The 23,075-nt window shown below is 38.4% G+C and overlaps 3 protein-coding genes across 3 annotated transcripts; 1 reads left to right on the top strand and 2 right to left on the bottom strand.

Annotated features, from left to right (window-relative positions):
* Nucleotides 1-2,288: 2,288 nt before the first annotated feature.
* On the bottom strand, nucleotides 2,289-4,385 carry LOC129107922 (intestine-specific homeobox). The gene is made up of 5 exons (XM_054619532.1): nucleotides 4,172-4,385; nucleotides 4,009-4,065; nucleotides 3,758-3,906; nucleotides 2,966-3,079; nucleotides 2,289-2,557 (listed from the first exon to the last, which is right to left on the bottom strand). Exons 1-5 carry the CDS (start codon nucleotides 4,383-4,385, stop codon nucleotides 2,390-2,392), a joined length of 702 nt encoding a protein of 233 aa, XP_054475507.1. The 3' UTR covers nucleotides 2,289-2,389.
* A 4,529-nt stretch (nucleotides 4,386-8,914) lies between these two features.
* On the top strand, nucleotides 8,915-17,154 carry slc23a4 (solute carrier family 23 member 4). Its single transcript, XM_054620461.1, has 12 exons — nucleotides 8,915-9,003; nucleotides 9,790-9,930; nucleotides 10,482-10,639; nucleotides 12,231-12,390; nucleotides 14,086-14,267; nucleotides 14,786-14,906; nucleotides 14,989-15,145; nucleotides 15,274-15,527; nucleotides 15,648-15,812; nucleotides 15,909-16,017; nucleotides 16,115-16,210; nucleotides 16,436-17,154. The coding sequence occupies exons 1-12, from the start codon at nucleotides 8,956-8,958 to the stop codon at nucleotides 16,702-16,704; spliced, it is 1,860 nt and encodes a 619-aa protein (XP_054476436.1). The 5' UTR covers nucleotides 8,915-8,955; the 3' UTR covers nucleotides 16,705-17,154.
* A 259-nt stretch (nucleotides 17,155-17,413) lies between these two features.
* Nucleotides 17,414-22,345, bottom strand: LOC129108882 (protein FAM180A-like). The gene is made up of 3 exons (XM_054620805.1): nucleotides 22,267-22,345; nucleotides 17,842-17,939; nucleotides 17,414-17,743 (listed from the first exon to the last, which is right to left on the bottom strand). Exons 1-3 carry the CDS (start codon nucleotides 22,343-22,345, stop codon nucleotides 17,414-17,416), a joined length of 507 nt encoding a protein of 168 aa, XP_054476780.1.
* Between the last annotated feature and the right edge of the window lie 730 nt (nucleotides 22,346-23,075).

Genomic DNA, 23,075 nt, shown 5'->3' with positions numbered 1-23,075 from the left:
CCCCCCCCCCCCCCCCCCTGAGAGAGTCAGAGCAGGCAGTGGAAACACACAATAATAAATAAATAATACTTCCCTATAATATTATGAATATTATCTAATCGCAGGTAAATATCAAAAATAAAACGTCCATAACAGCTGAAAGATAAAGCCCTGCGACATCAAATCAGGTCAGTGTGTTGTCTTCTGTGTGACACTCAGAACAGTTTTGCTTATTCATGGGTGAAAGGGCGCCACCTACTGTGAGACATAACATTCACATCTTCTTATAGGAGGGACACCTGCATCTGTGCAAGATAGATGGCTCTCTATGCTCTCTGTATTCACACCTACCCACATGCAATGGTTATGGCTTAAAACCATAGTATTTGATAAAAAAATGATAAATGATACTTCTCAATGGAAGAGGTGTGTTTACCACTTTCCATGTACAGATCTGATTAGCAGTCTTATGGCGGTATATATTTGTTTTCAGCTTTCGTATTCATACTTGCAATTACTAATATTGCAATATTTTTAAGTATAACTTTATGTTTTAAACAGTGTTTCCATCATATAAAGTAAAATCTCCAAATGTATTACTGATAAATACAGACATTATAACAAGGACATATCAAATATTATTTGTTTAAATATTATTAAAAATGACAATGATAACGATAATAATATTACTAAGAACGATAATAATAACGATAATAATTATTATAATAATACACCTTTCTTTATAAAACAAGTAACAAATATTATATATATATATATATTTATATAGAATTTTAAAAAGGCAATAAGCAAATAGTTAAGTAAATATGATACCAGATAATAAAACAACAGTAAAATCAATACAAAGCAAGTCTAAAATAGGGAGTTTGTTTAAGTGACTTAAAAGAAGACAATGTGTTAGCTTCCCTGATCCCGTCCACCAGGTCATTCCACAACTGAGTTGCCCGAACAGAAAAAGCCGGGTCACCTTTAGTTTTAATGTTTGATTGAGGAATGACCAGTAATGACCTACCAGAGGATGTTGCATTCAGGCTTGTAGGAGAAAAATAGACAACTCTGATCTCATTCTTGAGTTTCAATTCATTCTATAGAAGTCAGTTTAACTGATTTCTTTTTATTATCTACAATAATGAAATATCTTTATTTTAGTGGTATCTTATGTGTTGTGTTTTGGCCTTCAACATAGACAACGACAGTGAATGTATGGTCTACCATTTCTACGTCATGAAAATGATTGTTATCGCAAATGTCCAAGTAAATTGTGCTATCTTGGTTCTCTCCAGATAAATCACATCTAGCAGTTCAGTTTGCTTTGTTTCCTACTAGACTGTTCCTAGACGCTGGTTTGTAATCGCAGTAGCATTACAATGTTCGCTGTAACCCTGCTCCCTGCAGCCAGGAGAACAGTCGATCTTACAGCAAACACAAGCAATAAAAGAAGATATGACCGGGGTGAAAAGTTTAACCGCACTCAGAGGCTTGTTGAACTTAATCAGTTATGGTACTGTCAAGTGAGTTATGGCATTGATAGTGAAGTCAATGCTGCGTTATCGTTCTTATAATTGATGATTATTTGAGGGATGGCCTTCTCAGAAAGAAGGGGGCATAAGCGGTTCATGTTCAACCTTTTCACAGAACAATATCACTGTAACAAGAAGCGGGTTTAGTACATGTGGCTTTACATTATGACGGGAAAGGGTGTGAAATACATTAAGAGTAGCCTGGTGTGTTATACAAAATAAATATAGATGATTAAAGACATCCAGTTATTTGTACTTTTTCTTATTTAAGTTACAATTATTTACATATTTACAGCGCCAGCGCATAGTTACTGTCTGTATCTTCAACTGGTATTTCTCCTTTGATCCTTTTCAACAAGTCCTCTAATTCCCCCAAGCTGACCTGCCATTAACACGGATTTACGAGCCCAAATTAAGATAAGGACAGGTTGTCAGAAAGTCAAACAGATGAACAGTTTATGGTGGCGCTATATCTTATCGCTGACAAGGAAGTGTGGTGTCATGACAAATTCGAAATGCTCTCCTGCACAATAACACAGCTCTCTACCAAGAATCAGTATCCTCAAATCTTGACTTGTGAGAATACATCAGTACAGACTTATCACAAGGTCCTTTATTATAAAGAAAGCCAACTGCTTTCAGTAGCCGCGCAGGATACTCATTTTTAAAGGTCAACTTTATTGTGAAATTTAAGAAAAAGTTCAATTGTTAAAATGCAAACTTTATTTCATTTTGTCAACACAGTATATACAACACATCTGACAGTTGAACAGGCAGTCATTATAGTTCAGAGATTACAGCGTGCAGTAGTTTTGTGTATCACCAAAAATCTCGTTACGATGGTGTCATCATTTGTAAGAATACTAAAGTTGCTATCTGTCTGTCCCCAGCGGGTCAAAATACAGAGTCCTTTGATTTGGGGAATGTGTGTTGGTCAGCAAGCCAGGTGTTGATGTCGCTCTGAGGAACAGCCTTGATTGGAGGGGTTTAGGTAAGTATGGCAGCCAACACGCCGCCTGCAGCTGGGCCTTCTGTAAGAGCTGGGAGAGAACATAGTGATGAGAAGCTACAACAACAGAGGAATCACTGATTTTATCACTTTTGATGAGATTCATGCTCTAGTCAGCTTTCCTGTAAAAAGATTGATCTTAAGTCTCTTTGTACTTTTCTTGAGTGAGCATATGATTATGTACACTACTGGTTATTGTGCTGATTTGTGCTGCTGGTGCTGTTATATATATATATATACATACCCCCTTCTAAAATGTATTTTGTAATCATTTAAATTCTCAGATCTTCTTTTTTTTTTATCTGTACAGCACTTTGAGCTCAATTAAATGCATGAAAAATGCTGCATGGGACTATAATGGAAACAGATGTATGGTGCAATTGAACAAATAATTCTCATGTCACAAATAATATTTACAAAACCAACAGTCTTGTGTTACCTCATAAGAAAGCAGGTGATGACTGGCTGGCTGAATGTGCTGTCTGGTCATCAGTTCTATATCCTTCAGCGTTTCAGCCTTCCTCCATTTGGCTCTGCGGTTCTGGAACCAAATCTGAAGCACAAACAACACATGTGAAACACATTTAATAACACAACTTAGCCATGTATATGTAGCAGAGTAACTAAAAACCTACAGTCTTTTGTTATCTCTTTCCTCTGAGAACAAATCATCATCAGTGAATAATCAATGTTTTGGTAAACACTTTTATCCTGTAATGTGTCATTTATCGTTGGTGAGGTGCCTTAAGAAAGCAGCTGACCAAAGACCTTTACTGTTGTTCCATTGACTACTATTTAGCATAATCAGCCTTTTGTTTCAGAACGTTCAGTTAATTGTTAGTTTGACTTATTGACTCCTCCAAAAATACCTAATATCTGTGGTCACTGGTTGTTGATTTGACCAAACCTAATCATAAGAAAAATACAATGATGATACTGGTTTGACAAGGAAAGCTAAATTGTTGCTATTGTACAGATTTTAATGACCGCAGTATACTTTTACATTAATGAATATTGCCTCACATAAATATCCTGAATAATGCAACATGTGAGAAAAACAATAATTAATGTAACATGTAATACTGTCATAATGATTCTTTGTAAATTCATGCAAACAAAAACTCATGGACAACATTGCTTGCTCATTTCCTAAGACTGGGAAATACTATAAAAAGCCAAAACAAATACACTCGAGTGAATTATCACCAATGATGAACTAAACGTGTCTTACCTGTATTCGGCTCTCGGTGAGGTGCAGGCGAGAGGCTAACTGGTCTCTGCTGTTGACATCTGGATAGTGAGTCTGCTGGAAGACTTTCTCAAGCTCATGCACCTGGAAGGGTGTGAAAGTGACCCTTGTTTGCCTCTTTTTCCTCTGACCTGTGAACAATGATTGTTATTGACATCTTCCTCATCAGCATCATTTAAAAAACATTTATTCGTGTTTCTTTTTCCTTCTATTTCATAAATCACAATACTCACTCTTGCAGCCTGTGGTCACTTTTGGAGGCTCTTCGAGTTGTCTGGTTTGTTGAGTTTCTATTGGCAGAAAGAAAAGTTTTCTTTTGTAATCCTACTTTAATGGTAACTAAGATGTAGCAACTCCTTTTGTGAGATTAAAAAAGAGAGTAATAAAACCACATACCCGAGAGCTGGTTAGATATTCTGGTGTTCTCCTTGATTACTGACCAGTCACGATGAACTTCTTTCTCTTTTCTGAAACATGTGGGCATCCTCAGAATTTCTTCAATCGAATGTGATAACTTTTTGCGTGGCTGAGATTCCATTTCTAGATCCATACGGGACTCTTTCTCTGCATCTCCTCTATTCCATATTTCCTGCAGTTTATCCCCCGCCATAAGCACCTTAGTCATCAGATGTATTGGTAGTACAGACTTCAGGAGCTCAAAATATCCTCTGATGACCAAGTCTCAAGAAAACTGCTGTTAACTGACTTCTTGTTCTCCTCCTCTGGTATCTTTTCTGAAAGGTGAGGACAGTTAGGTTGTCCCCCCCTCCCCTGTCAGCCTGTGTTCGACCTGCATCACATGGTCTTTATCAGGGAGGAGCGACTGGCAGTATATGTAGCTTCATACCTCTAGGATTTTTCTTTCAGTGTCTAATAAGAACGTTTGAGGTAAGCTCATTGTAAATATATGAACTTGATAATATTATCTGCCCTTATCCCCCAAACACACACAGACTGAGTTCTTAGATTTACGCTGAGGTTTTACTGTCGTTAATGTAACCACCATTAAAGCAAATTCTTGCTCTGTAGGGCCAAGCTCGGACAAAATATGTGCAGGCTTTTAGTTTGATTAACACCTGAATAACATTCAACCATAAACCATATTTAAACTGTCGCTTCTCTTTCTTATCACAGGATTTATTGGAAGCCTAATCTTTATCACCTTGGCCGCTACATGCCCTCTCACACTTTAGTTCACCTTTCATTCACATGGGAAACTCAACACTCTAAGTGAGTCCCTGTGGTGTGTGACAATGTCTCCATCTATTGGTGTTGGCCCCTCAATGCATTCACCTTTGATTCTCTGACTGTAGGAATGGAACATTATGAGGTCTTCCTGTGTGTCACATCAAAGATCAGGTGATTTTAATAGACCCTTTTCATGGAAGACATTTTGACATTTCATAGCAGGTAAAGCACATTTTCCTATTAGAAGAGGTCCTGGTGAATCACTTGAATAGCTAACTTAGACACTTATATGACCTGTGCCTTTATTGCTTTGACAAGTCAAAAAGTTTGCTGTGTAAAAAGGCCTATTGAGTGGATGTGTAAGGTATTTTTTAAAGATGAGATTAAAGGGTTAGTTTGAGGAAGATAAAAAACAATGGATCTTTTGTGTTTTAAGGTTAAACACATAAAGGGTGAGGAAGATTAGAGTGTAATGATGAGATATTTACTGAAAGTAGAATGCTAACCAGTTAGCCCTGGCCCATCCCATCTTTCAGTACACCTTGCAACTCCAGAGGCGATTTTCACTACCTGTAGTGTCCAGTCTGCCCTCATTGACAAAATTGATTGAACTTAATATAATTGAGAAATGCTAAATGCATGTCAGAATGCAGGGTTAATATTTTGAGTACCCTTATGTACTTCAAGCATTTTCAAATATGAAAATAAAAATGTCACAGACAAAACACAGAGAGACATAGCAGTCATCGTTTAATAATTGATTAGAAAAAAGCTACCCTTTAGCTACCCTCTAGATGGCACTGTTCTCTACCTCTCTGGGTTATCATGAGTCTCAAAATGTGATCCATAAGTGTCTCTTGGTTCTGTATGTAAACTGACATGTGTGCTACCCTATACAGTATGGTGAAAAATACAAATGTTATGAATAAAACCTTTACTCTCTGTCACAGATGAGCGTAGAAAAAAAGGTTAAGCTTATTGTAAGTGAATATTTAAATTCACCCAAAGTCGCATTCTTTGGAAAATTAGCAGGGCCACAAGATGCATTTTGGTGCTTTTTCAGTGATAAAATATTATTTATATCACTGTTTAGTGCCTAGTTAAACCTGATCTGTCTAGCAGAGGATCATTTTTAATGTTGAATACTTGACAGGACAATAGCATTACAAAGTCCTCTAGTGTGAAACTTACAGTAACTATATATTTTTTATGCTGTTCAGAGTCATTATAAAATCTTTGTTTACGTACACCCAAGACAATGCAGTCTAATTTGTCATACTGTAGCAAACTTTTCTCATGTCTCATCCAAAGCAAACCAGTGTATTATCATACAATGAATGTCTGAAAGATACTGGTTATCATAAGAGAAAAATATCTATAGCTACAGAAAACTTAAAATCTTCCTAAAATAAAAAATACATTATTATTATTTTGTAATACTGTTAAAAAAACATATTTTTACAGTGAAAAGACAAAATGCTGGGTCTCCATAGAGATGATAACAGCAACTTTGCATTAACAAAATATTGGGCATTTGTTCTAGTTCCCAAAAAATAAGATGACCAAACCTTAACATTTTTTGTGCACATCAGCTGCCCCTGAAAAATAATTTTGAGGAAGAGAAAATGCGTTTATGGAGTAGTCTCACAGACACACATTAAAAAAAAACTTCATCTATCTGCTTACACTTGCAACACATTATTCTTATTCCCTGTGCACTCAGCTGCCCCTCTCATTCGTTTATGGAGTAGTCTCACAGACACACATTAAAAAAAATACTACATCTCCGAGGCTTAATCTGATCATGTGTCTCTGAGTTACAGCTTGACGCAAACACTCAGATGTGACCGATGTGGTCAATACTGTAAAAGCTGTGGTTGAATCCAGATAACAAGAAAGATAGACAGTTCTTCCTTCTTTCTTCACTACATTGGCTATGTTTGGTGACTGGACACACACACACAGGCGATTCATGTTTGTACAGTCAGTGCTTTGATTAGCAAGCTTTAATTAGCTGATGACAACAATGGATTTACTGCTTATTAATTCCAGTTCAAACACAGGCTGTGATGTTAAAATACGTTCATGGCTCATATTTAACATACACATGCCTACCATGATTCTGTCTTAATTCAGCTTTCATAAAGTGATATGAAAGAATATTAGCACCAATCCCAGGCCTTCACTCCATGCCATGTGATGCATCCTTGTATCGTATGCTGAATGCAGTCACATGCACACAGAGCAGATGCCCTCATGATGTCCCCGAGCTGCCTCTCTCTGTGCTTTGCAAGTTTCATGTGAGCTCAATTTCCTTCAACTATTCCATTTGGATACATTTTTCAAGCTTCCTTTCCTTCTTTTTGAACAGTCCATAACAGAGAAAACAAACTTTTTCTAATAGTATTATTTCACAACTTTTTTTATTTTATTCTGACTCTATGAGGAGAACATCAATGTTACAGATAAATATCACTTGTACTTTCCCACTGTATGATATCTTAAAGCCAATTAGCTTCATTTCTGTCAGATTCTTGTGCTTTCAGCAATGAATGGCAATGACAACTGATTTATCGGCTGTTTGCTCCACCGGATTGGTTCTGATGGAAACATCTTGACAACTATTTGATGGGTTGGCATGAAATTTTGTACTAACATGAACCAGTCGACAAATTCTGCTGATTCTGATGATGGCCTGATTTTTTCCTCGAGTGCCACCATGAGGTTGACATTTGTGGTTTTGATTGAAATTAATTGAATAGATTTTCCTGAAACATTGTACATTTATATTCTCAGCTAGCGCTACATCAGGTCAGTTGTAACATTTTAAAGCTGCATATTTAGATGTGAGCACAAGACCCTACAGCTGGTATTCTGTGGACCGAGGATTTCATAAAATGCTCTTTTTAATTATTTAGTAAATTGCGGAGGTAATGGAAATAGTAATAAAAAATAGCACTGAAAACTTTCAAAGAGGCAGCTGAGGGATGTGACTGTGTCTGGGATTATCTAAAGTGAGGTATTCCTTTGATGAGCTTTGTTCTTAAATAGCCTATTCCCAGCTTCCTCCTGGTGTCATGCAGCTGCCTATCTGTGACCTGGATCTTCACTTTGAAACAAGAAGAGATGAAGTGGATAAAACCGTGTATGGATGCCAAACGTGTGAGATATTACGACTTTACTTAATGAAGTAGATGTGGACTGCTATCAAACTCTTAATTTAGACTAATAATATAATTAAAGCTAATATAATTTAGGGGAAGTAGAAATTTACAGTAAATGAGTAAATTAAGTTATCATTTGCTGAACATTGACCCATCATCAATAAGAGATTAGCACCATGTGACAGCATGAGATAGTTAGGGAGGTTTGCCCTCCACAAAACAAATATTTGGTGTTAGAATAAGAAAAAAAAGTAGGCTGGAAAGGGCAAGACATAACTGAGCTATGCCCTGAAGACTGGATTTCAACTATTCAGTACCTCTGACTACATAAATGTGTCTTTGTCATAAAACAACAGCCAAAGAGAACAGTGTATTACATTGAAGGCTCTGCTCTTTCAGCTAAAGAGTCCTAAATACCACTATCAATGCATAACATTTTTTGTAATGCTCTTCCAACTTCTTAAAGGACTCTTGTTATGAGATTAGGAGTGTGTTTGAGGGAAACCGAGAAGGGAAAACAAATGTCATCTCCTACCTACCAGAAGCTGGTTGGTCAGCTGCTGTAACTGTTATAATTGAGCTCACATGAGATGCTGGCAGGACTCATTTCAGTCAACAAGCGCAAGCAGTCTCAAGACTGAACTCTGCTCCTTCATTTCAAAATGTACGGCTCACCCATACTCCCACCTCCTGCCTCTCTCCCTTCTCTATCAGACTCTCCCATACCCTCTTGATGTGTTCCCTCCCTTCTCGCTGATGTTTTTTCACTTTCCTGTTTTGTATTTGAGCTCAGAAGATCACCACCTGAGCCTTTAAGCTGAAGCTGACATGGCTCCAGGAAAGGACAGTAATGGTCTTGACAACTATGCATTTGCAGTAAGTATAACCTTTACTTAATTCTTAATTTTTGAAAAGATGACAAACTTAAAATGTTCTTGTAAAGCTATTCAGACAATTGTAAAGCCAGTATATGGTCATGTAAAAATCCAATGATTTCCTTTTAAAGTATGTGAATGTGGACACATTCTGGTTGCATTTATAACTATTACTTGGTGATTTATTTCTTCTCTATCTGCACTGGGTAATCTTTTATAAAGCGGATGTTTTGATTAGTTAATAATTGACAACCGATAGATTAGCTGGCAAAGTAGTGTCCTGGAAACATGTGAATGTACATTCTTGCTCCTCCATGCATATAAACCCAATACTGAAAAGATAAGTGACACACTGTTTAGTCAGAGAAACATGAGGTTTTAGTACAATTATTAACTATATACAAAAGTGATGATACTTTGTCTGAAAAAAGTAGTCCAGAAAACAAAGAAAAGAAAGAGAGACAGTATAACATTTAGTCCTGCTGTTGAAATTGTGTTTCTTATCTGACTGTAACTTTTTGTTTTTCTCGAAATGAATAGGAAGGCTTGAGCTAACAAGTACTAAACCAATTTCCCTTACAAGGAATTGTCAGGTCTATGGGTATCCCAAAGTTGTGCTGGTTGAACGAGTACTAAAGCATTCAATTGTGTTATTGTTGTTTTGAGATTTGACCAATAGAGCAAAATTACAGATTGCCATAATCCAATACAAAGATCTGAAGCATGTCATTATTTCATGTGTCTCTTTTATTGACCTCTGTCTGTTTCTCTGTCTGACTGATTGAAGCTTGAGGGACGCTTTTGTGATCTACCTGACACAGAACGTGGAGAAGAAATGGACTCGTCCATGGAGGGGGACAGCAACAAACTAGCATATTGTGTGACAGATGTACCTCCCTGGTACCTGTGCATCATCCTAGGCATCCAGGTACGTCAGCAAAGGGGTTTTAGCCATGTTTGACAATGACGCTCTAGTCGTTTCCTGATTAAAAGCCCATGGAGCATAAAGTAGCTTCTGATTATTACGTAAAAATGCAAACATGACCACAGTGTCACATGAAAGCTTCCTTTTAACGTTTCCTTCATGCTTGGTTGGACTTGGTCTTATTTACATATACCTGATTGTGAAATTTGCTTCAGATACAGTTAAGACGGTAAAGTCAGCAAGTTTTTTTAAAGTGTTTTGTAGTTGTGATCAGTCAGACTTTCCTCTGAAGATGTAACCTACTTGTATTTGCCCATATAAACTATTTCTCATTTACACTTTCTACCATTACCATTATTACAGCATCGATCACGGGTCATTCCAAGTATACATGTATTCCACTGACTTGCTACAAACTTGTAAAGATTAGCTTGTGTTTGGAGAATTATTCCCCCCCAGCATATGACATATTTTACTAATTTCTCCTTATGTACATCAGACATGAACTAAATGTATCTCTTGATATCTTTCCCCCCCATCTTTTTCTCTCGCAGCACTGTTTGACGGCATTTGGGGGAATCATCGCCATCCCGTTAATCCTGTCTCAGGGGTTGTGTCTGCAGTTTGATGGCCTCACACAGAGCCACCTCATCAGCACCATCTTCTTCGTCTCTGGTATTTGCACTCTGTTGCAAGTGACCTTTGGCATTAGGTAAGGAATCAAGGAGAGGTAGTTTATTGAGCTGGAAGAGTGATACATGGTTAGTTGACATAGTTGGTTTCTATGTCAACCTTATCGCACACCGGATAAGATAGATCTGTTCAGTGCTTTTCTCATGCTGTGTTGGTTTGTGATTCAATCAAAGACTGTTTATAAATCCAGGAGTACAGCAGGGAGCATTAAAGTGGAATTAACCATGCTGCTCCCTCTGATTTAACAAGCAGAGCAGCTTTCCTTCTTAACCTCTTTTGAACTGTGCAGCCTGCCAGAGTGAACTATGAACAACAGAATATTTTACTGTGTTAGTGGGCACAGCTTCTATTTAAGGGATTACCAGGAGGAATAAAGGAGAGCTTCTACATTAGTATGCTTTCAAATGTTAAAGTACTGTTGGCTGTGATGAGGAACTGATAGAATAGATATCCGCACACTTAAATCAATGCAGAGAACACAGCAGATCTGTGATTAGGAAAAAATGGGTAAAAGAAAGAATCACATAGTGAGATATCTAATGTTTTATAATACGTCTTATCTAATTGTTAAGTAAGATATATAGCCTACAGCATAATACGAATACAAAGTCATACATTTTGATACAATATGATGCAATTTGATGATGTAGATTACAACTTCTTCTCTGTTGCTGCAAATGCCAGAACAGAGTACCCAAAAGAAAAAAATCAAGACTAGCAGCACACCTTCACAAAGTGTTAAAGCTTCTCAATGGGACTTGTCTCTTGTGTGCAGAGACATACACACATGGAGAAATGATGCAATGGCTGTTTTTTGTTTGAGCGCCCTACACACTTCAACCACGTTTTGCTGCTCTGAACTTGCACTATGTTTGTGTAGACTGGCTGAATATTGGTGTCACAGTAGGATTAGGGGAGGAATTTCAATCTTATTATGTTTGGAATCTAGCTATTGCTAAATCGGCATTCCCCTGGCTTAGCACCACTGCTGCTTTCTTATCTCTCTCCAAAAAATACCTGGAGGTCAGCGGTAAGGAAAGCAGTCGGTATGTTAAACGGCCACTGTTCAGGAGAAGCCAAAATAAAAAAACAACACAAATCATCTGTATCCCTTAGGATGACCACATTATAAACTCGCATCAAATTATGTGTCTTAAATATTCCCTTGACTTTTCCATGTTTTCTGAAAAAAACAAACTTCTGACTATTCTGACTTTCTGTGAGACATTCTAAGTTTGCTACGGTCTGATGTTAATTGTTGACAGTAATTTGAGGAGCATCGAGGATTATTAGATAGCGAATTACTTTACCTCAGTTAACCCTGGATAGAGCACATGATTTAAATCAAGAACATTACCAAATGAGTGTAAGAAACAGGGACTGTATATAGAGAGAGACTCGATGTCGACTTGAAAGGAGCCGCACTTTTGTCAAGCAAATGTAACCTTTTTATTGCCTTAAAGTAGTATGGTTGTTGATATACCCTTTGCCCCAAGCTATCTTGCATAACATCTGACATGATAAAAGATCACAAATCAATCTATCCTGACTTCATATCTGTCTGGCTCCCTTCTCTTAATTGCCCCATTATTTCTCTTTGACATTCCCAGACTTCCCATTCTCCAAGGTGGTACATTCACATTGCTGGCTCCTTCCATGGCAATGCTGTCCATGCCAGAGTGGACATGTCCTGCTTGGACCCAAAATGCCAGCCTCGTCAACACCTCCTCCACAGAGTTCATAGAGGTGTGGCAGAGTCGAATGAGAGCAGTAAGTAAACCATGTAATCTTTATTATAACGACTCACAGCGTAACTCACTGAACATTTTCTGCAGATGGTATTTTCTTCACATGTAAATGGCCACTTGCCATTTTTGAACCTGTGGACCCAACGGTATTATTCAAGTGTAGAAGCCATATGATAATCTGACAAAAGACTTCCCGTTGCAGCACCTCTCTTTTACTTTCTTGTTGAGCTCTCTCCAAATCCAGACAACTGGGAAAACACTCAGTTTTATAAGTGGAAGCAAACTTATAGATCGCTGCAGATAGTGATAAAACAGCATCAAAACCTCTAAACCAGGCAAAGACAACTTCTTTTAATTAGCTTAAAGCTGCACTAATCAATATTTGTATACAACCAATAGCTGAAATGACCATGTGTAATGTGTACAGTGCATGGTGAAAAACAGCAAAAAGAATCATCCAAATCAGCATTTCCTCTCATGTCTACAGAGAGCTTTAACATCTTTCAGTTCACATTTTTTGGTCTTACGGCCTGCAGCTTAATGATTTGGTTCAGTCTTCCTGCTCAACCTTGTTCCCAGGCAGCTGTTTTCACTGAACAAAAACAGTGTGCTACCAGACCAGCACCAGCCACAAGTATATAAAGTTAGCGACTAGCTTGTTGTCAAAACTGAAATGTGATGATGAAAAAAAATCTTTAACTTTAAAATTTTAACAGATAAACTTTGGTTTGGTTTACATCCAGGGCACTTATGGTGCTAACTGACAAACTCTAAGTTAACATCATGGCCTGGATAAACTCACAGAGGAGAAAAGCAGACAAGATGATGAAGCACCATTCTGACCACCTGAACCAGTTTATTGAATTAGGACTCCTTCACGGGTTACGGACCCTGAAGTCTGACTTCTTTTAAAAGGCTCAGACGAAGACACTGTGAACTCATGAGGACCAGAATGAAATCTAATTTTCCCAATAAAATGTACATGAATTATTGTGCCATGCTTTACTATTTGAAAATTATGCATTTATGCTTTAAATGTTGAGGCTCACAAACTGGAGGGTTAATACTTAGCTGCAGGCTGGAGTTTTATGACCCCCAATTGAAGACCCCTAGCTTACACTCCTCTGGTGTGGCTCTCAAAATCACATAAAGATACACACACACAAAGACACACATCCAACTGTGAATGAAAGACTTGAGGATGCAAAATAATATGATCCTTAATTTATATTTTATACTGAGCTCACGTGTTTAGCAGGAAACGTGCTTTGTCGAGTTGGTTTTGGACCTCCTGTTGACCTCTCTCCCATGGAATGATTCCTTGAGATATAATCTACATGTAAACAAATACAAAATTGTAATACAAAATTCATCTTGGATTACTTACCTACTAAATATAGTGTTTCTTTATAGATGAATTGTGCAACCGTGAGGTTTCAAAATCTCTAAATTTGAAAACATCTGAGTTTATAAATATGATGTATTGTTAAGTTCATGATAACCAACTCTGTTAACAATTATTTTTGGTTTTCTGTCATATAAATTGGATGTTGAATTGAACAGTACCACTGGTCTGAACAGCTATTGAAACCAAGGTGTAATTTGCATATGGTAACAAAATTGTGACAATGATATTAGCTATAAAGCTCCTCTCTGGTATACCTTTGTAATTGGTGTGATGCCACATTTTGATGTCATCTTACCTGTCTTTCTTCAGCTACAGGGGTCCATTATGGTGGGCTCACTCTTCCAGGTGTTTGTCGGTTTCTCCGGCCTCATCGGCCTCTTCATGCGCTTCATTGGACCTCTCACCATCGCTCCCACCATCTCTCTCATTGGACTATCTCTGTTTGACTCAGCTGGTACCAGTGCTGGCAACCACTGGGGCATATCAAGCATGTGGGTACAATTCCCAAATAGGTTCATTTTAGGGTTTGGGATAATTCTGATGCGTAGTGCAAACAAAGCAAAAACAGTCTTTTTCAAGTCTGCCATTCTATTATTTTTCTAACTTTAAGATCACTTTCTGATTATCTTGCATGAAACCATTATCTTGTCAGTTTAGTAAAATTCAATCTTCGCTCAACTGAGATCTCTGTAAGAAGAAGTTAATGTAAATGTCATGCATTAAGTAGGTTATGTTAAATCTTCCTCCCCTGCCTTGAGGATTGTCAATTTATTTATTTTAGTTTTTTAATAATAATAGACTTTAAATCTTTTAAGTAGTCCTTTAAGTCTAAATATCTTGGCTGTGCAGGAAAACATTTTAAAAGGTTCCTTGCCAAATAACCTGTTAGTTCCTCTACTTTGCTTTATGTTGATTAGAACTAGATTTAGCAACAAAGTAGTGCAGTTTTACTTGAACTCACTGTGACATTTATAATGTGAATTAATGTCTTTGTCTCTGTCTCACACAGGACCACGGCCCTGATCATCCTGTTCTCACAGTACCTCCGTCACATACCTGTGCCCTTTCCTACGTTCAGCAAGGAGAAAAAGCTGCACACCTCCCGTGTCTACATCTTTCAGATTCTCCCTGTTAGTATCATCAAACAAGTTGATTGAGATTAAATTATGAATTTCATCTTTACACTTCATTCTTTTTTCTACGTGTCCTCAGGTTCTGCTTGGAATAACTTTGTCTTGGCTCATTTGCTACATTTTGACAACCTACAATGTGTTTCCTACTGACCCAGACCAGTACGGCTTCCTGGCCCGTACTGACCTAAAAGGAGATGTTTTGAGCCAAGCTCCCTGGATCAGTTTTCCGTACCCAGGTAAAAGGCTGCCAATCTATCACCTGAGGTGACTTTTTCTTATTAAAACAGTGAATAGTAAAATAAGGGTTTGCAGGTTATATGCACTGTGTCATTCTCTGTTTCATTATGTTTGAATCCAAACTTAGGTCAGTGGGGGATGCCGACTGTGAGCCTGGCAGGGGTGGTTGGCATATTGGCTGGTGTGATTTCCTCCATGATAGAGTCTGTAGGAGATTACCACGCTTGTGCCAGGCTCTCTGGGGCTCCGCCTCCTCCTAAACATGCTATAAACAGAGGTATTGGTATTGAGGGACTGGGCTGTTTGCTGGCTGGAGCCTGGGGTACAGGAAATGGTACCACTTCATACAGCGAGAATGTTGGAGCCCTCGGTATTACAAAGGTAAGACCAGCCTGAGTGTACCTGTAAGTTATTTTCTCGAACTGACACATTAAGCATAACCTTTTTGTTTAAGACAGTTTCAAGAGTATCTTTTTTCTTTTCTGTCTTTTCTTTCTGCAGGTTGGCAGTCGCATGGTGATTGTTGCCAGCGGATTCTTAATGGTTGCCATGGGTGTGTTTGGTAAAGTGGCTGCCATATTCACCACTATCCCAACACCTGTGGTTGGAGGGATGTTCATGGTTATGTTTGGCGTGATCGCTGCAGCAGGAGTTTCTAATCTGCAGGTACACACTATTAAACCTTAAGCATTTTGGCAAACATGTTTTTGACATTGATCAAAATGTTGGTTCAACTTTTCTTTTTTTTTCTCCTATTCTAAGTATGCCAATATGAATTCTTCTCGAAACATCTTCATTTTTGGCTTCTCCATGTTCTCTGGTCTGGTTATTCCTAACTGGATATTTAAGAATCCCAAAGCTATTGCCACAGGTACATGAATTAAATATCACTATATGTCTGTAATTTTCAGATAAAGCATCCATCTTTTACTTGATTTTTTTAAGTATGTCCATTGTGTTGTGTTCAGGTTTCGTTGAACTGGACCATGTGCTGCTGGTACTTCTGACAACCAGTATGTTTGTAGGAGGTTTCCTTGGCTTCTTTCTGGACAACACAATTCCAGGTATTTTTTTTTTACTTTGAAATTGTTTAAGTAATCTAAATCCTCATCTTAATTAAGTCATTATATTGTCATAATACTAACAGCAAAACAACATTGTAAAAATATATGATATGCAATCTTGGTGATTAGACCAAAGATCCAGCACAAATGTCACGTGAAGAGTCAAAAGTGTTTTCAGTAGACCAGTAATAGTATGGCTTAACACATTTAACATGTGTCTAACAGGATCAAAGCATGAACGAGGCATCCTGGCGTGGAACAAAGCTCTCGAGGATGAGTCCAGCAGCACGCTGGATATCGGAGAAGTCTACAACATTCCCTTTGGAATCAGCTCTTACTTGTCTTCCTCCTCCTGGCTCCGATACGTACCTTTCTGTCCTCCTGGTGAGCCCAGCTCCCTGGATGGATGCACAGCAGATACTAATGCCCTGGAGCCTAAGCAGCAACTTGGACATCCGGAGCCTTCACATATCATTATTGGAGTTGCTCTGTGAGTTGTGTACCCACTTCAGCATGCCATTTTGGGAATTAACCAAAAACACACCAGAGGCGGCTCAGTTGGACTTCCTTTCCTTTTTTAAATACACTGTACTGTAAAGAAATGATGTGACCATTTGGAAAGACATTTTGCATAAGATTGATTAATATATGGTTTTCTTTAGGGAGGCACTTAATTACCTGATTATTATTAACTATTATAACTTATATATAATAATAAATATATACATCTTACAGACATTTTTCTGTACAGTAATTTGTATTCACAGAGCATACCACTACACGTAAAACTACTGAATTCTTTAGTTTGCTTGATGTTTTGTTCGATTTATTTTGTCTTATCAGTTTTAGAATGTCATCACAACCAGGTGCTAGTGAACAAAGACTGGAAAGACATGTGAATGTAGGGAGATCCAAGATGTTTGTTTTTGCATACAGCATATAAATCCTACAAAGCGTTACATATTTATGCAGTGCCTTATGTTTGCATTAACTTTGCTGTGACAGTAAATATTTTAATACTTTTGTCATTATCACTTTACTTCTTTGTGGCAACAATTTCTGACAGGATTGCTCTCCCAGGCTCCTTACAGTCTGCCATTGTTTCCCCAAAGCACAAACCAAGGCTACCCACTAATCTCTATGGATCTTTTTCATATGACTATATCAAACATGGAGCCATTGGGCGTCAAAATCAGTATCTTCTTAGTTTTTCTCTGTCAGATCCTGCTTGAGGACTTTGTACAAACTAACAAAAGACTCGGCCCACATGCTTCGTTGGTTTTCAGTCGAGGAATTGACCATCCCCTGGGCGGTGTACACCAAGGTCAACAGGGTGCGCTCAAAATCGTCCTGATGCAGGTGACCAATGTGGTGTGAAAGGTCAGTGATGAGCCTAAATACGTCTGATAGCTTCTTGGGAATGATCTCCTCACAGATGACTTCCAGGTTTCTTGTCTTGCGGAGGGAAGCCAGCTCAGCATCTTGGACTGAAAACTCTCCACTTGCCTCAAAGTTGATGCCAGTCAGCAGGATCTGGTAAATGAAAAGAAGAAGAACTGCTCAACGTTCATTATTGAGGTTTATTCGCTGTTTTTACACTTCAGACACACTTATGGATACATGTGTCTCACCTCAAATAATAGATGAACGTCATCAAAGGAGTTGTGGAAGGTGGGGTTCACCATATTTGTCGCCCCTCTTTTGATTTTGCTTACACCTGGGAATAATTCTAGTAGGTAAAGAGAGATACACATTGAGAATGAGGGATTGTAGAAAAACAACGATAATGTCCCTTGAAAAGCATTTACCTTTCATGTTTTTGTCTTGTAATTTACTACTGTGGACCTAAAAGGCTTCTTGAACGTGTTTAGCTGGAAATCCATGTGACAGGGCTCTCAGCCAAGCCAAGTTCGTTGGGCTCTCACCGGGAGATACTATGATATGCGTTTCAAACTCTGTGATCTCTGACTTTACAGATGACTTCTATCTGCAGGCGGTGAGACGTGACCTCAGACTTCAAAGGCAGCAGATGAATGAAGGGCGGTGTAACACACAGATCGTACAACAGGCTCCAGATGATTTTAGCATGCAGTGTATGTGGGCTCAGTTTTTTAGGCTCATTTTCACATCATGGGTAAAGCAAGGTGTCAACCACAACAATCCTATGCGGCCTTAGAAAGCTCACAGGCGAAAACCTTTGCCCTTGTTTATGATTAGAGCATGAGGAAGTACAACCATAACTCATTTGTCCAGACATTCCTCAAATACTACGCAGTCACATTATCCATCCATCCATCTCCTTCCGCTTATCCGGGGCCGGGTCGCGGGGGCAGCAAGCTAAGGAGGGTCCTCCAGATGTCCTTCTCCCCAGCAACACTTTCCAGCTCCTCCTGGGGAACCCCGAGGCGTTCCCAGGCCAGACGAGATATATAATCTCTCCAGCGTGTTCTGGGTCTACCCCGGGGCCTCTTACCAGTTGGACGTGCCTGGAAAACCTCTAAAGGGAGGCGTCCAGGAGGCATCCTGATCAGATGCCCGAGCCACCTCAGCTGGCCCCTTTCGACGCGAAGGAGCAGCGGCTCTACTCCGAGCTCCCTCCGGATGTCTGAGCTCCTCACCCTATCTCTAAGGCTGAGCCCAGCCACCCTTCGAAGGAAGCTCATTTCGGCCGCTTGTATTCGCGATCTCATTCTTTCGGTCACTACCCAAAGCTCATGACCATAGGTGAGGGTTGGAACGTAGATGGACTGGTAAATCGAGAGCTTCACATTATGTGAAATACTATTAATTGTGCAGAAACAGAGCTCAAGACCTATATACAGCGATGCTTTGAGCTAAATGCTAAATGCTCAAAAGGTCTATGCTAACATGTGCATATGTTTGCTGTGTCCCAAATCTATTCTACATACTTTATATTCCTTTATTGATCCCCATGGGGGAAATTCAAGTGTTGCAGCAGCTCAACTACACAGACACAGACAATAAATACACATACTATACAACAAAATACGAAATAGAACAGGACAACAACGAACAAAAATAGCAGAAAAAATACAAAAGTAGCAAAGCTGGTAGAGAGCTGCTGCGACAGGCTGCCGACCTCTGGCGCCATGGCTACAGATTCTAAGTAGGAAGCAAACACAGAAGTACTTTTTTGCCCATTCACTGGGCGAGCAATTTTCATTTAAATGACCGGACTGTATCTTCAGGTCCAGTATTGAATACCTATAATGCATCCATGGTATTTGCTCATGTACTGGACAAATTTAAATTTTTCAACTAAGATCAGCAAAGTTGTTAGAAATCATTGTGAGGGGCAACGTGAAAGTCTGTATGTAACGAAAATCAATTCAATAGTTGTTGTGACATTTTACATACACCCACACGAGGACACTACTTTAAAAGTCAGGGGATCTACAAAGTCATTTAGAGTAATAAGGGACCATGGATGTCACCTGCTGGTGGCACTAGAGGAAAAGTCAGGAGATCACAGAAAGCAGAGGGTATGCTCTGCTGGGGAATATTCATTTCTGTATTCCATGGCAATCCATCCAATATTTGTTAAGATATTTAACTCAAGACCAAAGGGGTTGGACCCAATGACGGACTGACATTGCTATTCATCAAGATAAAGAAAGTGGAAACGGACAGAAAGAAATCCAGACCGGTGAGAGATTAAGGCCACTGTTTTCAATTACTGTCCAGTACGTATATCTCCAACAGTCTTTGCTGGCTGGTTTTATTAAAGCACGTTATATCTGGAGCTCAGGCAGTTTACAATTCATATCGTATAGAGCAAAGTTCCCAAACGTTTTTTGTGGGGACCTACTTTTTAAAAATGATAAAACATCGCGACCCGGATCACAAAGGACCTTATCTATAAATAATATAAATATATATTAAAAAATATATATATAAAACTGCCAGCTCTGTATCACCTTACATTATTTTGTATAGACAAGCCAGAGATATGCATTTGATAAATCACAACTTAGTTTTATGCACGTTATTGAAAACATACTTGAGACCAAATGAGACCCAATCAATAATTTATGGCCCTACACAACATGCTACTCTTTCATATTACACTCAATGTTATAAGTAGGCAAAACTAATTAATTGTCCTGTGGCTTGCTGTACCCAAAAGGGGAGGGAAAGACAAACATTTAGGGGGGCATGAAACCAGAATTACTCATGGTCTTCTTGTATAAAAGCCACGATAACCACATTTTATATTGAACCAAAGATAATCATCATTACTTATTGAAACAACAAAAACAAACACTGGATGTATTGTTGCTTTAGTAAAATGTCAAACTACAAAATTTAAATTTAATTTTTTAAAATTTATTAAAAACACTACAGGTAAGAGGAAATTATTTGTAAACTGTCCCTTTGAGAAATCAGTTAAATGTGTAAACCTCCTCACCATCCACTTAAATATCTGGATCAACAAGTGCAACAAGTTATTTGAATAGACATCTGCAGGATCTTTTTTATTATTTTCATTTTTTGTTGCTTTTTCAGACTTCTGCAGGAACAGTGCATGCACACAAGTCAGTCATAATGTTTAAATAATGATGTCCAGTAATCTAAGTTCAATAATGCCAAAAGGTCACGCACTATTTATCAGGATTGTCTTTTCCTTCTGGTCAGTCTGCTAAATTAGTATGATTATATATATTCTATTTCCTCAAAGCATACCGATTAAATGCTCATATCATCAATATCTGACCAAAAACATCTTTCATCATCTTTGCTTACTCTTCCATCGAACTGCATTACATTATGTTTATTATTGGAAGCAAATTGGATGAGCCAGGCTGTAATCACACAGTGTTTACTGATTCTGATGGACAGTTTTCTCTGGATGTAATTGGTAAAAAGAAAAGAATAATGAAGATCATGAGCTTGCCGTGCTTAGATCACATGGTTTATGACCTTCGTCACATGCTTGGCAACTCAAGCTTGCAGTCAGAGGTCAAAACTTATCAACACATCAGTAAACTGCACAAAGAAGTCACATGTTTACCAGCTAAAATTGAAGTCCAAATGTGACCTACTGGTGACTCCATTTTTTAATGATGAGGTGCTTCTTATTTATGCTTGGATTTAATTATATAAATTTGACCTCCTGGCAATGGAGAAATGTCCAAAGCCAGAACCAGAAAACTCAACCACCAGAATTGTTTCACTGTGGCCATCAGTGCATCATAACTTCTGTTCATGTCTTTAAATGTTTATTTTTATTGAGAGATAAAACTAAGATAACTTATCAAATCACAAAAGATCCGACCTTCTGAGATGAAAGGAATTCCCTAGACAGAGCTGGTCTGAATATCTCACAGTATGCTTTTCATTCACTTGAGGATATGAGTTTCCTCTCTCAGATCACTTTTGGTCCCTCCCATTGTTTTCCTATTAGAAACAGGTGCAGATGACATCTGAACCTGGTTGCTTGATGAGGGTAGAAGGGGAATTTGCTGTAACTAGAATGACACAGTATCAATGTCTGTTTGAGATGGCGATCATTTTGCACAATTAAATAAAAAAATGTGTTACTCTTAGTATTGTTCCTGAGAAAGAGGATTGGTTTCTCAAGACAAAGCATGGAGGGGGATGCTTTAGTTTTGATGAATAACAGGGAGATGTCTGAGATAAACTGGCCATGGTTTTCATGGCCAATTCATATAATGAGGTCATTCCTGTTACAAAACCATGCTAGTACATTCTTTTGTTAATCTGTTTTCAGTAAAAACATTGGAGATGAAAGTTTGAGTTTGACAGTTTCGAGGCTCTTTTTTTTCTGGTTTAATATTACAGCGAAATCAAGGAACATTACAGCCAAGACTAATTCAATCACAGCTCTATAAAATAGTTTTTAGGGTTTTAGAAATTAAAATATATTAAAAGATCCACCAACAAGTTCTTACAATTAAATAGCATTGCTGCTACATATTGTTTTTAGCTCTGTGAAGAATCATGTAGAAATAAGAACAATCTTGCAACAGTTTGCTCTTTCTGCACTAAAATACTGAGTTCAGCTCAAGTCTTACCTGTAGTCTGATGTTGCGTGACACCTGCTCTGATGCAGCAGTAGAAAAGACCAACGACGGCCATCCTCCAGGGCAGCATGGTGGACTGATCACTCGCTCAATGTTAGTTGCATATAACTGGAACTGGTCAGGAGTCTCAACTTCTACCTCCACTGCTTGTTTCTGCCTGATAGCACCCTCTCCTCTGGCATTTCTTCCGTTCTCTTATAGTTCACCTTTTTCATCCCTGCTGTTCTCTCACTCTGTCTGTCCTCAGGGCTGCTTTCTCTCCACCTCCCATCCACATCTGATCTCTCACTCTCTCTCTCTCTCTCCCTCTCTCTCTCAATCTTTCTCTGCCCCTCAAAAGCTGACTCCCTTTTAATGCTTCATCTGGTTGTCATCAGGTTTACACACACTCTCATTTTTAAATCCCTTAACCATTCACAGGTATCTGTTAAAGACACTTCATTGTCCTTGTCCTATCATCAGCATTTTTATCTTTAGTGGCAACATTTTTCTTCGTGGTTTATATTTCTTCTACTCATTGTCTTTTCCTCTATATCAACATATTACTTCATATAATACTTAGTTTATTTGTCCTTCAGTCAAAATCTTAAATCTACTACTTTTTTTAATGCAACTTGTCAGTTCATCCCGTCATACTTTTGCAAACCATGTAATACACTACGCGTTTTTTATTTTGTCGTTTAAAGACTGTCCAGCCTTGGAAGAAGCTGATATTTTGTTTCTGTCGAACGTAAAAACAATGTGGGAGTGCAAAGTGTTGAATTATATTGGCTTCTATTCGTGGGCTGAAGAATTGAAGA

The sequence above is a fragment of the Anoplopoma fimbria genome, chromosome 19 (assembly GCF_027596085.1).
Source record: "Anoplopoma fimbria isolate UVic2021 breed Golden Eagle Sablefish chromosome 19, Afim_UVic_2022, whole genome shotgun sequence".
Classification (NCBI taxonomy): Eukaryota; Metazoa; Chordata; class Actinopteri; order Perciformes; family Anoplopomatidae; genus Anoplopoma; species Anoplopoma fimbria.
The sequence above is the reverse complement of the archived record's forward strand: the minus strand, read 5'-3'. Positions and strand labels throughout refer to the sequence as shown.

Coding starts and splice junctions, on each gene's coding strand:
- LOC129107922 (XM_054619532.1), bottom strand. CDS start 4,385: ATGGCGGGGGATAAACTGCAGGAAATATGGAATAGAGGAGATGCAGAG. Junction 3,080..3,757: donor TCACCGAGAGCCGAATACAG/GTAAGACACGTT, acceptor TTTGTGCTTCAG/ATTTGGTTCCAGAACCGCAG. Junction 2,558..2,965: donor ATCACCTGCTTTCTTATGAG/GTAACACAAGAC, acceptor GTTCTCTCCCAG/CTCTTACAGAAGGCCCAGCT.
- slc23a4 (XM_054620461.1), top strand. CDS start 8,956: ATGGCTCCAGGAAAGGACAGTAATGGTCTTGACAACTATGCATTTGCA. Junction 9,931..10,481: donor GCATCATCCTAGGCATCCAG/GTACGTCAGCAA, acceptor TTTCTCTCGCAG/CACTGTTTGACGGCATTTGG. Junction 14,907..14,988: donor ACATCTTTCAGATTCTCCCT/GTTAGTATCATC, acceptor ACGTGTCCTCAG/GTTCTGCTTGGAATAACTTT.
- LOC129108882 (XM_054620805.1), bottom strand. CDS start 22,345: ATGCTGCCCTGGAGGATGGCCGTCGTTGGTCTTTTCTACTGCTGCATC. Junction 17,940..22,266: donor CACGCAACATCAGACTACAG/GTAAGACTTGAG, acceptor TTTACCTACTAG/AATTATTCCCAGGTGTAAGC. Junction 17,744..17,841: donor ACGTTCATCTATTATTTGAG/GTGAGACACATG, acceptor TTCATTTACCAG/ATCCTGCTGACTGGCATCAA.